The sequence below is a fragment of the Phaethon aethereus genome (assembly GCF_964289735.1).
Source record: "Phaethon aethereus genome assembly, contig: HAP1_SCAFFOLD_108, whole genome shotgun sequence".
NCBI classification, from domain to species: Eukaryota; Metazoa; Chordata; class Aves; order Phaethontiformes; family Phaethontidae; genus Phaethon; species Phaethon aethereus.
In genome coordinates, this window is record NW_028113960.1 from 1,223,779 (window position 1) to 1,237,400 (window position 13,622).

At 46.0% G+C, this 13,622-nt stretch overlaps 2 protein-coding genes across 2 annotated transcripts in view; both read right to left on the reverse strand.

Moving 5' to 3' along the window:
* LOC309416447 (E3 ubiquitin-protein ligase RBBP6-like) overlaps nucleotides 1-10,390 on the reverse strand; it is a gene marked incomplete at its 3' end in the record, with an annotated part of 134,771 nt that extends 124,381 nt beyond the window's left edge. Inside the window, 1 exon segment of the mRNA XM_082015995.1 lies at nucleotides 9,950-10,390. Coding sequence (XP_081872121.1) covers nucleotides 9,950-10,115 — 166 coding nt within the window. The 5' untranslated portion in view covers nucleotides 10,116-10,390.
* Nucleotides 10,391-11,283: 893 nt separating this feature from the next.
* Nucleotides 11,284-13,622, reverse strand: part of LOC309416448 (serine/threonine-protein kinase PAK 3-like) — a gene marked incomplete at its 5' end in the record, with an annotated part of 28,971 nt that continues 26,632 nt past the window's right edge. Inside the window, one exon of the mRNA XM_082015996.1 lies at nucleotides 11,284-12,682. Coding sequence (XP_081872122.1) covers nucleotides 12,590-12,682 — 93 coding nt within the window. The 3' untranslated portion in view covers nucleotides 11,284-12,589. The remainder of the gene's footprint in view (nucleotides 12,683-13,622) is intronic.

Sequence of the window (13,622 nt, forward strand, 5' to 3'; positions counted from 1 at the left end):
GAAGAATCTAACTTGAGCATTTTAGTGTCCTTTATATCCCTGTTGATCTACAGATTTACTTACCAAAGAGGTCCGTCCGGCTGTTCAGCACAGAGAGACAGGGACACTGCTGGAGGGAGACCAGAGGTGACGACAGAAGACGGATTTACTGGCAGCCCAACGGCCACAGAGGACTGACCAGAGGCCAACGATGACAAAGCAGCAGCAGAATGAGGAGCCAGGGATGCTAATGGAGTCATTAGTGGGTCCTGCTGTCTGGAAACTGCTGGCCGGAGCTGAGGCTGCATGTTGTGCGCTCTTGTTTGTCTCGTTAGTGGTGGTGGAGGTGGTGGAGGTGGCGGCTGCTGCTCATGTTGCTGCTGAATCTGCTCTCTGTAGCCAGTTCCATTATTGAAGTTGTTCACAGCCTAGAGGCAGAAAAACACATACAGAAAGGCACTATGAAACTTCAGTAGATGTACGAACAAAAGCCTCCCCAGAGCAAAATTACTTGTGTGTTCCTGTAAACATTATCAATCCTAAAATCAATCAACATACAGGTATAGGAAGACATCAGGTGAAACACTGACCCTAACGATGGGTAACGCAGAGTATCTCTATTTACAGTACCTCAGTGTTAACACCAAATTTGAAAGTGAGGCAATCACGTTAAGCAAAAGTGTGACCTGAATTTGCCAGATTCTCTCTAAAGAGTTGTAAGCTTCTCTAACACCAGATAACGTCTCTGAAAAGTAAATTTAGCCTTATTCCATTTAGCCTTGCTTAAGGAGATGTAAACGAGTATTTTCTTCCCTTTCAGCTTTTCGCAAATAGACCTGTCTAACAAACAGTTTACATAAATGTCAGCATGTCACCTGGCGTAACAACTTGTTGGCAGTTAAAGCATCGGGAGAAACGTCTGTTTGATGACACGTTGGGCATGTATGTTCCTCAGATTCCAGTAACGCTGTTCTAATACCTGTGAATAACAAGAACCGCCAAAAGAGTTTTCAGCAAAACTAAGGAAAATGTTGGGGTTCTAATCAATTATAAAAACACGTATATGATTAATGGGTGAATACGGTCTTGAACAGAGCCTGAAGCGGTAAATGTCCAGTAGTGTAAAAAATGTCCAGCATGCAGCAAATAACTAAGCAGTGTTGATATTTCACTGTTGTTACTTGGAAGCTGTAGAGTAGGCTGTGTCTTGATGTTTGGACTGGTCTTTCCACTGTGCAGGACAGTGAGAAGTCACCAACCTCAAGGTTGATGAATAAAACACATCTCAAAAAACCGTTCATATATGGATTCAAGTTCTGAAGGATTTCACCAACTCTCCTGTGGAGAAGAATGTGGATTAAACGCCCAACTCTCCGTTTGTTGCAGACCACAATAAGTCACCAGAGCAGGCTATAGAATTTTGCATGAGAGAAAGGGCTGGGGACAAACTAAATGCATTCAGTATCTCGTACTGTAATCACCTGCACGGTTACACATTCTTCTCAGAGTCATCCTTCCACATGTACAGAGGGTTTAACTAGACACGTAACCAGGGAAAAAAGCTTTCTGCCTTTTTTTTCTGCCCTTTGCATGAGCAGGGTCCTCTCCCGTTCTGGGTATACTCAGGTATCAAACAGAACGGGTAACCAAGTAATTTCGTTCTCACCCAGTTCTGCCTTCGGAAGGTCAGATGCCATGTTTTGAGTTAACAACCGTGGGAGTAAGACTTACATTCGTCACAGTAACTGTTTCCACAGCAGGGAGTAACAGCTGCGTCACTCATGACCTCTTTGCAAATGAGACATAACAACTCCTCTGGAACAGGAGCGTCTGAGGAGGAGGAGGAGGACGGCTCCTCTGGTGAAAAGGGAGGCTTTTCCTTCTTTCCTCTAGCATACGCTTCCCTGGAGGCGGGGCGGGGAAGGAAAAACAACAAGTGAAAGATGGGCAAAGGAGAACTTTTCCAAGCTTTGGATTTTCCGCAAGGAAGGTAAAATAGATGGCATTCTTCTCACTCCACATTAGCCTTCTAAAGCGTAGGCATTTAGTTTCAACTACTTCTCTTTGGCCACCACACCAGAAGAGGGAGGGGGAACAATTTTCCTTCTGCAGAACTCTCCCATTCATGGGATCAACTAAGAGATTGGCTCAGACTAGAAAAATCATTTTTCGACATCCAGAAATCAGCTGAAATGAATCCCACCTCTCCTCTGCCAGAGGGTCAATGTAAATTGCAGGCTCAGGATCAAGTGAGTCTCCGATTAAATACACTTTATGAATAAAAGAAAACTATGTCTCAGCTTCTACACAAGGAGATCCATGACAGCCACAAACAGAAGTGCTATCAAGTGCATTTCTTCCCAGCCACTCTTGTCACCACACAGTAGGATTTTCTTAGGGTAAAGCAAAACAGGAAAACATCCGTCTGGTTCACACATGAGATTTGATCAAAGCCAGAGGGGGAGGAAATCTCACTCACACAGCTATTTGTTAAATTGGGCAAGAAGCCTTTGAAACGTCAAAGAGAAGCAAAACGAGCTTTCGAGGAGAATGACTCCAACGGTAAGCACTAGTGAAATCTTCTGCAGACCTACAGATTCTAGGTGTACCACAAGTTGAACCAACTTCCAGGGGTGTGAACAGCAGGACCAGTCTATTTCCATATTAGAAAGTATCACAGATTTTAAGGCGACGATACAATGACGGTGCTTCCTCCTTCGTAATTACAGACGCTGGCCAACTTGCTTGCATTGCCACTCGGACACACACGCATGGTTTCTCTCGTTCCCTTTCTGCTCAGTCCCATTAATCCCATACTTACGCACTAATAATTGGTATGGCGTATTTCCCAGTGCTTGTCAGCATAGCACCCTTTATACTGGGATCTTTCACCTCCATCAGGAAACTCCTCGGAATTCCTGTGCTCCTTTTAATTCTGGGAACAGACTCAAAATTTCTGTCCTGTTAAGAAAAGAAGTGCAGATATCTCTCATCTTAAGACCCACCCTTAAAAGGACATTTCAATGATGATTTTCAGCAGCAAAAGCCTTTAATCCTCTCCTTTTACCCAGCATAAGGCTTGCTCAACTAAAATACCCTTCTCCCTAAAGGAATATAGCCAGGATGTCCCAAAGGCTTGAGCAGCATTTTGAACTCAGTCAACATCCTTTGGCTTAATGTCAAGTTCCTTAAGGGTGAAATATCCCTTGGCTCACCATCCACTCGGAGAGGAGACACAACCCCGCTCCTCCTCCAAAGCGCAGTTCAGAGTGAGAGCTTAACTCGGTGCTCTGAATCCGACACTGAGAAACTGAGATTCACCTTCTCTAGTGAAGGTGGAATTCATATCTCACGCATATACATTCAGCAACTGATGTCAAATGGCATGGCTACTCAGCCAGGTGCTTGTGTAACTAAAACACGCAAACATTGAACGGATGGGGTCGACCGAAACATCTTGGGTTTTTACAAAATACTGAAAACTGTGAACTGTCATTAAAAAGCGTTGAAACCAGAAAGATTTCCAATAAAATTGAAATGTATAAAAATATGCATGACAGTGTACAGAGAAAGATCTATGGACATATGTAATGTCCATGGCCTAGAAGGAAGAAAATGTTACATTTATAACTCCAGGTTTCCCGTGAATTGTAAAGGGCTTTGCAACATTGCCACATGACCTCTGCGTTTCACCCCAAAAGAAACAATTCTTAACATGAGTATTCATGTATTTGTTACGGAACTGCCAAGGGAAAACAATTTAAAAGTAAGTCACACCAGAAGTCCCCCGCAATCTTACCCCCTTTGTTGGGCAGTTCTTTACACAGTGGCCAGGTTTTCCACAACCAAAGCAAGTATATGATGTCGGAGGTGGACCCAAGGCTTTCTTCGTGTAACTGAAGGTGTTTTGGGGAAAAAAAAGAAAAAGGATGCATGTGTTAAATCTATGTTTGTTAAAACCAACAAGTTTACAGGTTTTCCATCATCGCCAAAGATCGGATTTGACATTATCCACACTTACTTGGCTGGATCATATTCACGGCAAGACTGGATCATCATGGCTTTTATTTTATCTTCTTCGGCAGCATTGGCTTCAGCCAGATTGGCAGTCTGTTGTTTAATAGGTAATCATTTGAGAGGCACATTAGAAACACATTGAAGCGCACACAGCCAAACACAACACCACTCACCCAAGCCTGTACAGAGCAGCACAACACTAGCTGAGGTTGCCTGAAAACAGCTGCTTATATAAAAAATAGTTGTGCTGAAAGTGTTCTGGGGAGTCCTTACACCATGAAATGATGCTTATGTGCCTGTTAACCTACTTGAAAAGAGCATTCTTGGGCACTCAAAACCTTAGGCTCAGGTTGGACCTTATAAAGACTTGTGCACCTACTCCAGTTTTCTTCCAAGTGGACTGAAGCTATGCACAGAAAAAGTTAGACCTGCCAGTATTATTAAAGGGATCTTTAAGCTCCAGCCTATTTGAAGGAGAAGACAGCCACTGTACATTGAATTGAGAAAGATGAAGGCAAGTACCATTGTTTACATTTGCAGCATCAGAAGGATACACAACTTAAAGGTCAGGGAAGTTGGTTTTGCTTGCTGAAATTCAGCTTCAGACACAGAAGCATTACAGAGATTCAAGCTTTTTAGAGCCCCTCAGCAAGACAAAAGACTCTTTTCAGTAGAAATTGGACCACTCGTGCTGTAGGCAGTCCAAACTGCACGTTCCCCCCTGCTAAATTCTTCATATTAACTGATGTAACTAGGAACATTTTCACAATCTACACTGTCTGTGCCCCAACAAATTAGACCGTGTTGTCCACTCTAGATATACTGCAATTTATGAAATTGTGCAGCATTCCAAGAACAGATCTATAACTATGACTAGAAATTCAAAAATAGCCATGCCATTGCCCATGCGACAGAAACGCTTCTACTTTGGCTGTTGCAACCGCCCCCAAGATGTCCATAACCAAGAGCCAATTCAGTTCTTCTGTGAACATTGTGTTCGTTTCCAATGTAAACCTAACGAAATGTGTGAACAAGTCAACAGCTTCTGCAAGGCTGCTGCTTTGTGTCTTGAAGCTGAGTCATACTGCAACACTATGTGGAGGCTGATAAGGTGCTCCCCTTCGATCTTCCCAAAGTGGGAACTGCTCTTCACAGGATACTATCAACAGCTACACAGGCTTTAAAGTTAAAATAAATAAATTATTAAAAACTACATTAAAGTTTTCTTCCCATTACAACAGTCATCCTGCTATAGATCACAGTGTTCAATTTAAAAATTTGAAGCAAACACTTTTTTTTTTATGTATTTGACAAGAAAAAAAAAATATATACCTTAATCAGCTGGGCCAGAGAAAGAGGTGCAGAAGAGTCATCACTCTGTTCACAAAAAATTAAAAACATCTTTAAGTTTTACAATCAAAACCTAGCAATAGTCAACCTCTATGGTAGACGGAAATTCTGCACTATATCCTCTGAGCATCACTGAAAGAGGCATTTCCAACCTAGTGTCATTTGCCTGTGTTCAAAATAAAGTCCAAACCCACGACAGCTTAGGAGTGCCTATGTGGTTAAGGAGAAGAAACTAAAACAACCAAAGCCGCTTGAGATTATGTATTGCTCCAGAATGTCTCAGGGAGGGAGCCTTGTCAAATGCTCACAACTGCTTAAAAGTCCAAGGGGTAAGGAAGCTGTCAACTGTCCGCTAAAAGGGATTCTAAAACAATATTTATGTTTCTTGGAAAAGGAAGCATCACTACAGAAAACTTATTTTCAGTGCAGTTTGTAAATCAATCAGCGTCTCATCATTTATAAATGCACACGGCTATGCCAGTATGAACACAGCCTAGTTGCCTGTCAAAATCAAGCATGGGCACATCAGCCCTGAAACAGGAACTCTGCCTCTCCTCTCCATAAGTTTAAAAATGCCAGGCTCACCACACCCCACAAAACCCAAATGCAAACACCACTCCAAAGCATCCGCCATAAAAGAAACCCACCACTTTATCAAGAAAAAAAATAAGCTGCTCAAATTATTGAAATTAAGGTGTCTGCCATGACAGAGTAGCCTATAAAAACTGAGAAAATGGATTTCTTGTCGTGTATTAGACCGCAGGCCACACTACGCAAATTAGATTGGGAAGTGTGAGAATTTAATATTCTTCTCCTTGCCAGCAGACCAAAACCAAGTCTTAATGATGACAAAAACATGGATTCAGAGCACAATCCTGGGATTTTTTTTTTTCTCCTTTGCAACCACACTCCTCCCTCCCAGCTACCTCCTGCAACAGCTTGCAGGAATGAAGTCCTCAGGCCACCAGTCAGCAACGGACTGCGGCATTTACTGGGATCTAAGATGACATGCGGTTTTTCCACAAGTCAAAAGGGTAGCTCTCATCTGGTTCCTTTTCCAGGATATTGAATTCTATGATGCCACAAGCAGCAGTTAAGCTGACACTAGTAAAACATCATCAGAAAGACATCCGAATCACTGCTTAGTTTTTTAGAAACGTAGAATAAAATTTCTATGATGCTGAATCAAATACATTGTACATACAGCATCTATGTTTTAGTGGAAAATATATTAGGTTAATGTCGGGGAAATTAACACAAGGCTACATTGATTGGAATTAAGTGCAGTGTGTAGAAAAAAGTGTGAGATGGTGTTTTACATACGCCTCTTGATATTCCACTCACTGGCTCAGTTTGACATCTGGAAGAAGAAATAAAAGTGATCAGAACTTAAAAGAAAGCCCTTGTGCCCAACATACAGCAGTGACAACAGATTACAGAACTTGAACATCAAAACGTGATGTGCTGATAGTCTAGTGCATGTGGAAACGTATTCATATACATAAACGGCTCTCTCTTGGTACCTTCAGTGCAACTAAAAAAACCCCAGAAGCTCATTTCTACTTTGTCAGAAAATTACTCTAAGACTTACAGAAATAGAACACCAAAGTGCCTCAGATATTTTGTCTCTGCTACATAAGTATCAAAAATATGAAGTCTGTACTACAGTTTTGTGTCTTAAACATGGTGACTAAAAATAGTAGTAGAAATGTCACCTGAAGGCAGTGCCTAGGATTTTCTGCGATTTAGGAGTCCTGTAGGGAAATAAAAAAAAAAAAAAAGGACTTAATTGCCAGAATTTGCTTTAAGATAACCTTGAAAATGCTACAGTATTTGGGGAAATATTTATTACATCTGGGAACTTGCTGAGATTCCACATACTCATTGATCTGTATCTGCCTGCAGATCATCATGAATGAGACATGCAGCCATCGATGTAGTTAACAAATAATTCCAGCATCATCCCAAGTGTCCCATCAGCAGAGCTGGCAACCCTTGGTCTTTCCCCTCTAGCTAGTATGCAAAAACACCAGATTTGGGGCATAAGGATACCTGCCATATGCCACCCCCCCTGCCCCAAATGCAAAGAATAGACGGATTCGCAGAAACACTGAGAATCAGACTCTTCTGAGATGGGAACAAATTCTAAGTTTACACTCCAGTGCGTACCTGTCTTCACTCTAAAAGCAAGACAAGCAAACACGTGTAACAAGGAATCTCTCCACGTAGAGGAAACAGCATCGAAAACTTGGCGCTCAGAAAAAACAACCCCAAGATCAAACCAAATAGAATCATTCTTAACAGTTACCGTTGTTGGAGTTTGAACCCCATGTCCCAGCAGGCCGAAAAGCATAAGTTTACTTTGGGACAGGAACAATAAAATCTACCCCATTACAACAAAAAGTAACAGCAGCTTTAACCAGAAAGATACAATCTGAGTGCCTCTGGAAACGAACATCAATTAGAAAAGGTAACACACCCAAACCACTAACACAGAACACAGTGCTTTATGGATACCTACAGAACGTATGTTTTGCTGGTAGCTTTAACTGCTCCGACAGGGATTCTTCTCACAATTACTGATGAGTTCTTAGGAATCAGGGCATTAGCCTCTGTGTATTCTGAAAACAACATAAATGCAGAAAAAAACATTAGTCAATTCATAAGAATGTATATGAATATGTAATTACACAGCGCGGCAGAGAGGGAAGCCCTTTGCAGATAGAAAAGCCAGATTTCAGATGTAACGGGGCATTTTTATCGTCTCAGCACACTAGCAGTACATTCCAAGAAATCTTCAGGTTTGAGAACCAAACGCAAGCAGCACAATCTTTTCCATTTTTTTTTGAGAGAGCGTGAATGCCAACAGCAAAATGCTCCCAAAGGTCACTAAAGGAGAGTCTGCTAGCGCATGAGGTTCTGTCCTGATCTAGCTTAAGTGGCTTTTGCTTCTGTTAGGCTACAAAACCAAGGGATCTTTGGAGAAAAACAAAGCACAGCCAAGTCTCACCTGTGTAAAGCAGATCTGAAGTCAGACAAGCTTGCCCTGCAACAAAACAGGCCCTTAGCTAAAGCATGAAATCTCTGCGCCGTTGCTTTCATAGCTGCTCACTAAAAGCGATTCGGCCACGCTGCTGGTGCTCAAGGCCGACAGAACACAGAAGACAGCCGGCCACCTCTGTCTATGGCTTGCAGCTTAAGACTGCAGACTTAAGACTTAAGGGATGTGGTACCAGTTGGCTTTAATACATTTCTATTTCCTTCGCCTCGATTAATTGAATTCATTTTGGTTGATGGCACCTTAATAAAGGTGAAGTCAAACAACGCAGACTAAAAAGTTAACTTTCTTTTTCTTCTTTTAATAGGAAAGGATTAAAGCTGGAGCACTATTCCTGAAGTGCCTGGAAATTTTTGTTTGCTTGATTTGAATTTAACAGATGCCAGCTTAGTCTAGCAGCTCTCGGACAAAACTGGCATCTCCCAGCAGGAACCTTTTCCTCCTGGGCAGCAATATCCCCAAGCAGAGACTTGGCAACAAATCTTTCTATTTCTGAAAAGTCACACCCCAAGGCCTGTAATCACATTCAAACTTCTCAAGACAGCAGCTTACCAAACTGAAATATCATACTAAGTACCACGAAACCATTATCATCTCTGAGAAACAAGCACCACTTTTTAGGTTTAAAAGAATTTATGACTTCTCTAAGAATGTTTCTTACGTATAGTCACCATAAATGTTCTGCCGGAAAACTTCAGTAGTGCCCTGATACGGTTCACACGTAGTACCAGGGAAAAAAAATGCTTAGAGACATATGGTGAAATGATGCTCGATAGCACCTGAACGACAATGTCTTTGGTGTAGAAAAGAAGCGATATTAACAAGAAATTCCAAGGTGTCATTTAGATACGGAGAACATCCATGGCAGAGGAGCCATTAGAGGGTCTGCACAGATGGTAACTCACAGCTACCCTCTTGATCCAAAGTGTTGCTAGCGAGCAGTTGCTGCAACAGCCACCAAGCCAGTTTTCCAGTGCAGTGGAGTAAAGCAAGGTGATCACAAAACGAAGTCACCAAAGACAATTTATTTCTTCAAAGTAGCCACCTGTTCTCTTCCCATCCCTTTCAGCTTTCTCCACCTGATTTCCAAGACATCTGGAGAGGTTATTAATATAAGATATCCTCCCATATTTCCTTATCATTTTACCTAGCAGAATTCCAGGAAAGCAAAAATTTCTAAGCCCTGTACATCACACATCAACCACACATTCTTCTATGCCTGCTCCGCGCCCAAAGCACAGATCTGAAGGTAGTTGTCAGAACAGCAACTACAAAAGAACAGCCCTGAGGCCCCCAACACAAGCCACAGCTACCGAGCGTGGCCGAATCACATTATGGCTTCCCACCCCGTGTAAGCCCCCGCGCCGCTTGCCCTCCCAGTCCCCCCGCAGGCCGGCAAGATGGGCCTCAGGCTGACTCAGGCTACGTGGGGACGAGCCACAAAGAGCAGAGCGTGGCTCCCACAGGCCATGGCCATCACAGGGTGGTCTGTGACACTGCCAGCCGGGCAGTCCCCGAGCCCCCACGCCCGCCGCCCCCACGCACCTTCTTTGGTCTGGGCGTTGGTGATCTGCAGGTCACAGGTGGCCGCCTTCAGCTTCTCCCGGCCCATGATCTGGCGCTTGAGGTCGCACAGGGAGATGTGGAGGCCGGTGAAGGTGACCGTGTCATAGCTCAGCTTGGAGGAGAACTTGTAGTGGACGCACGACATGGTCGGGGCCTGTTCCACAACGGCGTCTACTACAGCGGACCGACGGGGCTGAGCTCACCCCCGCAACAAGTCCGGCCTGCGGCCCTCAGCGACGAGCGGGCGGGCGGATGACGGGGAGAGGCCCCCGCGGCCCCGGCTCGGCCTCTGCTCCCTCTCTCACGCAGCGCTCCCAGGCCCAACCACTCGCTGTGGGCACTCGGGCACCTCTGCCTCAGCGTTCCGTTGGTGGTTTAACGGACGCCAGCCGCAGGGGCTGCCCTGATCGCATCACTGCGCGTGCCCAACGGAACACTGCACCCCCCCACGCCTCACCTGGCCTGTGCTGTCCCTCCTGTCACCCCCCTGGGCCTGCCACTGCCTGGTGTCCTGTCACACCCCAGGCCTGTGGTGTCCCTCCTGTCACCGCCCTGGGCCTGCCACTGCCTGGTGTCATGTCACACCCCAGGCCTGTGGTGTCCCTCCTGCCACCCCCCTGGGCAGTCACTGCCCGGTGTCCTGTCACACCCCAGGCCTGTGGTGACCCTCCTGTCACCCCGAAGGCCTGTCACCGCCTGCTGTCCCTCCTGTCACCCCCAGGCTGTCACCACCCGCTGTCCTCTCCTGGCAGCAGCCGGCCAGGACAAGACAGCCTGGGGAAGATGCAGTGGGCTTTGCCGTGCGGCACTTGGCTGCCCGTGCCCAGGCCCAGCGAAGGGAGGGGACATCTCAGGGTGTCCGAGTGTCTCTTCTTGCATTTACGGGACGTTCGGTCAAAGAGCCAATGGCCATTGATGGTTATTGCCATAAACCCATCTGCTTGTACTGGTACCGCTTCCACAAAAAGAAGACGACAGGTCATTGTCAGAGGAGACTCCCTTCTGAAGGGCACAGAAGGCCCCATATGCAGACCGGACCCACTTCTTAGGGAAGTCTGCTGCCTCCCTGGGGCCCCAGTTAAAGGTGTGAAGAATAAGCTTCCTACCCTGGTACGGCCTCAGATTATTCTCCATTATTGATTTTTCATGTAGGTAGTGACAAAGTTGCAGCAAGAAGTCCAAGGGCAATCAAGAGAGACTTCGGGGCCTTGGCACGACTGGCTAAGGGATCAGGAGCACAAGTAGGTTCTCCTCGGTCCTTCCAGTTGCAGGAATGCTGACGGAAGGAACAGGAAGAGCCAGCAGCTTCAGCCCGGTGACACCGGCAGAATTGGGAGGTTTTTGATCATGAGCTGGTCCACACGACACCAGGCCTGCTGGTGACAGGTGGGGTACACGTGTCTCAAAGGGGGAAAAGGGTCTTTGCACAGGACTTAGCAGGGCTGAATGAAAGAGCCTTAAACTAGATTCGAAGGGGGAAGGGGATAAAACCAGGCTCGCTAGAGATGAGCCTGGGGGCGGCACGCCGATGTTTGAGGGATGGTGCTAGCGAGGTGCTGCAGTCTGCCAGCTCAGTGGAGGTAGGGAGCATGGAGAGCTGTGTGACAGCAAAGACGCAAGGGTTATTGATGTGTTAGAAACCACAGCAGAACTGCCCCTTTGGACTTCCGGAGGGCATACTGGAGTCACTGTGTTCAGCCAGCTGGGCAGAGGATAGGCAATCCCCCATATGATGCGTCCCGTCTGCCTGGTGGGCCTGTCCCAGGGAAGGCAGGGTGCAGTTCTAAGAGTCTCTCGCTTGCTCGCTCTCCCTGATAGCCTCAACCTAGTCACCTCCTCCCGCAGCTCGGTCACTACGTGGAAGAGTTCCTCTCCCTGGGCGCACCTCCCACAGCTGTGCTCACTGCTGCCGTCCATCAGCATTGCATCCGTCCGTTGCCTCAGCCGAGGACACTGGGACGGACAGAGCGAGCGAGAGTAGGTCAGTTGAGGTATGAATGACAGTGGCAACACAAAGACTGGAACTAAACAAGAAGCCAAAGCCAAACAAGCCAATGGCCTAATCCAAGAACAACCCAAGCATCCTGCCTTCCTACTGCCAAAACAGGATGGTGGTTCATACCTTAAAGGCTACTTAGCCCTTTGCAGGACCGGGCCTAGACATGAAGACTACAGCGCTAAGCTGTTTTACAGGGGGGTTTTTTCCTTTTTTTTTTTTTTTTAAACACTGGGTGGCTGTTGCTTCACTTGCTCTTTTGACTGTCACAATTTCAAAGTGAGTGTACAGCTTATTCACAGGGTGAGAAGGAAGGGGACCTTCCAACTGAATTTGCTTTCCCTTGGAAATGGCTGAGGCAGGCAAGCATTTGTGGTCGTTACCTCTCTGTCTTAAGCCCTGTTTCGTCTTAAAAATAAATTCAGGAGCCAGAAGGCAGGAAGAAGAGAAACGGTCATATTTTACTCCTTGAGGGGCTGGGTTGTTCTCCCTCCTACCACCATGACTGTGACCATTGGCTTCTTTATCCATCCACCTGTCCCACAGCACAAGCGTTGAGGTTCTATAGAGTTTTATTCTCAGTTCTGCTCTGAGCTGGCATGGGAGAAAGCCGGTTTGAAGCACTAGTGGCTGCTGCCGTTCTTATTCGCTTCCTTTGCTTCCGTGATCAGCGGCGTCAGGCTGGAGAGAGGCTTGGCTAATTTTAGGAATGGATGCTGTGCAAAGGAAAAAAAGAAATGAACCATTACTTTCCAAACTCAGGTACTCACAGGCTCAAGCAGCATTTCTCTGGTTATGGGGAATATGCTGAAACAGGACTGAGGGGACCATCTGCACCTGCGTCTTCATGTCCAGTACCTTGCTATCACAGGCAAACAGGGCCCAAAATCCCATTAAGCCCTTTAACAAGTTGTCTTCAGCGTGCTGGCATTTCTGCCCTGCCAGCACTCTGGGAATGCTGTTTGCTCTCCCAGGGCCTTGTTCCTTTCAGGAAACGCAAGTTACTTACTTAGGTTCCTGTTTTTTAAAGACATGGGCTATCTGAGTTGTCAGAAAAGAGCAGAGGCATAAACCGTTCCTTAGGGAACTCCAATACCTCTAGGAAATGTTTATGCCAGGAGTATTTAGGCCCATGTGTTCTTCTGAAGGCCACGGAGGTACAGGTTTTCAGCACCAAGACAAGAGCAGGGACACCAGTGACAGAGCGCTGACGGACTCAGCTCTGGCTTGCAGCGAGAGCAGTGGCTACCATCCCATTTGCCACTATGTAGAGCTGAATATACTACCAAAATTCAACACAGGGCCGCAAAAATGATCAGAGGGACAGAATACCTCTCCTATGAGGACAGGCTGAGAGAGTTGGGGTTGTTCAGCCTGGAGAAGAGGAGGCTCCGGAGAGACCTTTTTGCAGCCTTCCAGTACTTAAAGGGGGCTTCTAAAGAAAGATGGGGACAGGTTTTTTAGCAGGGTCTCTTGCAACAGGACAAGGGGTCATGGTTTTAAACGACAAGAGGGTAGATTCAGGCCGGATCTAAGGAAGAATTTTTTTGCAATGAGGTGGTGAAACACTGGTACAGGTTGCCCGGAGAGGTGGTAGATGCCCCATCCCTGGGAACATTCCAGGCCAGGTTGGACGGGGCTCTGAGCAACCTGCTC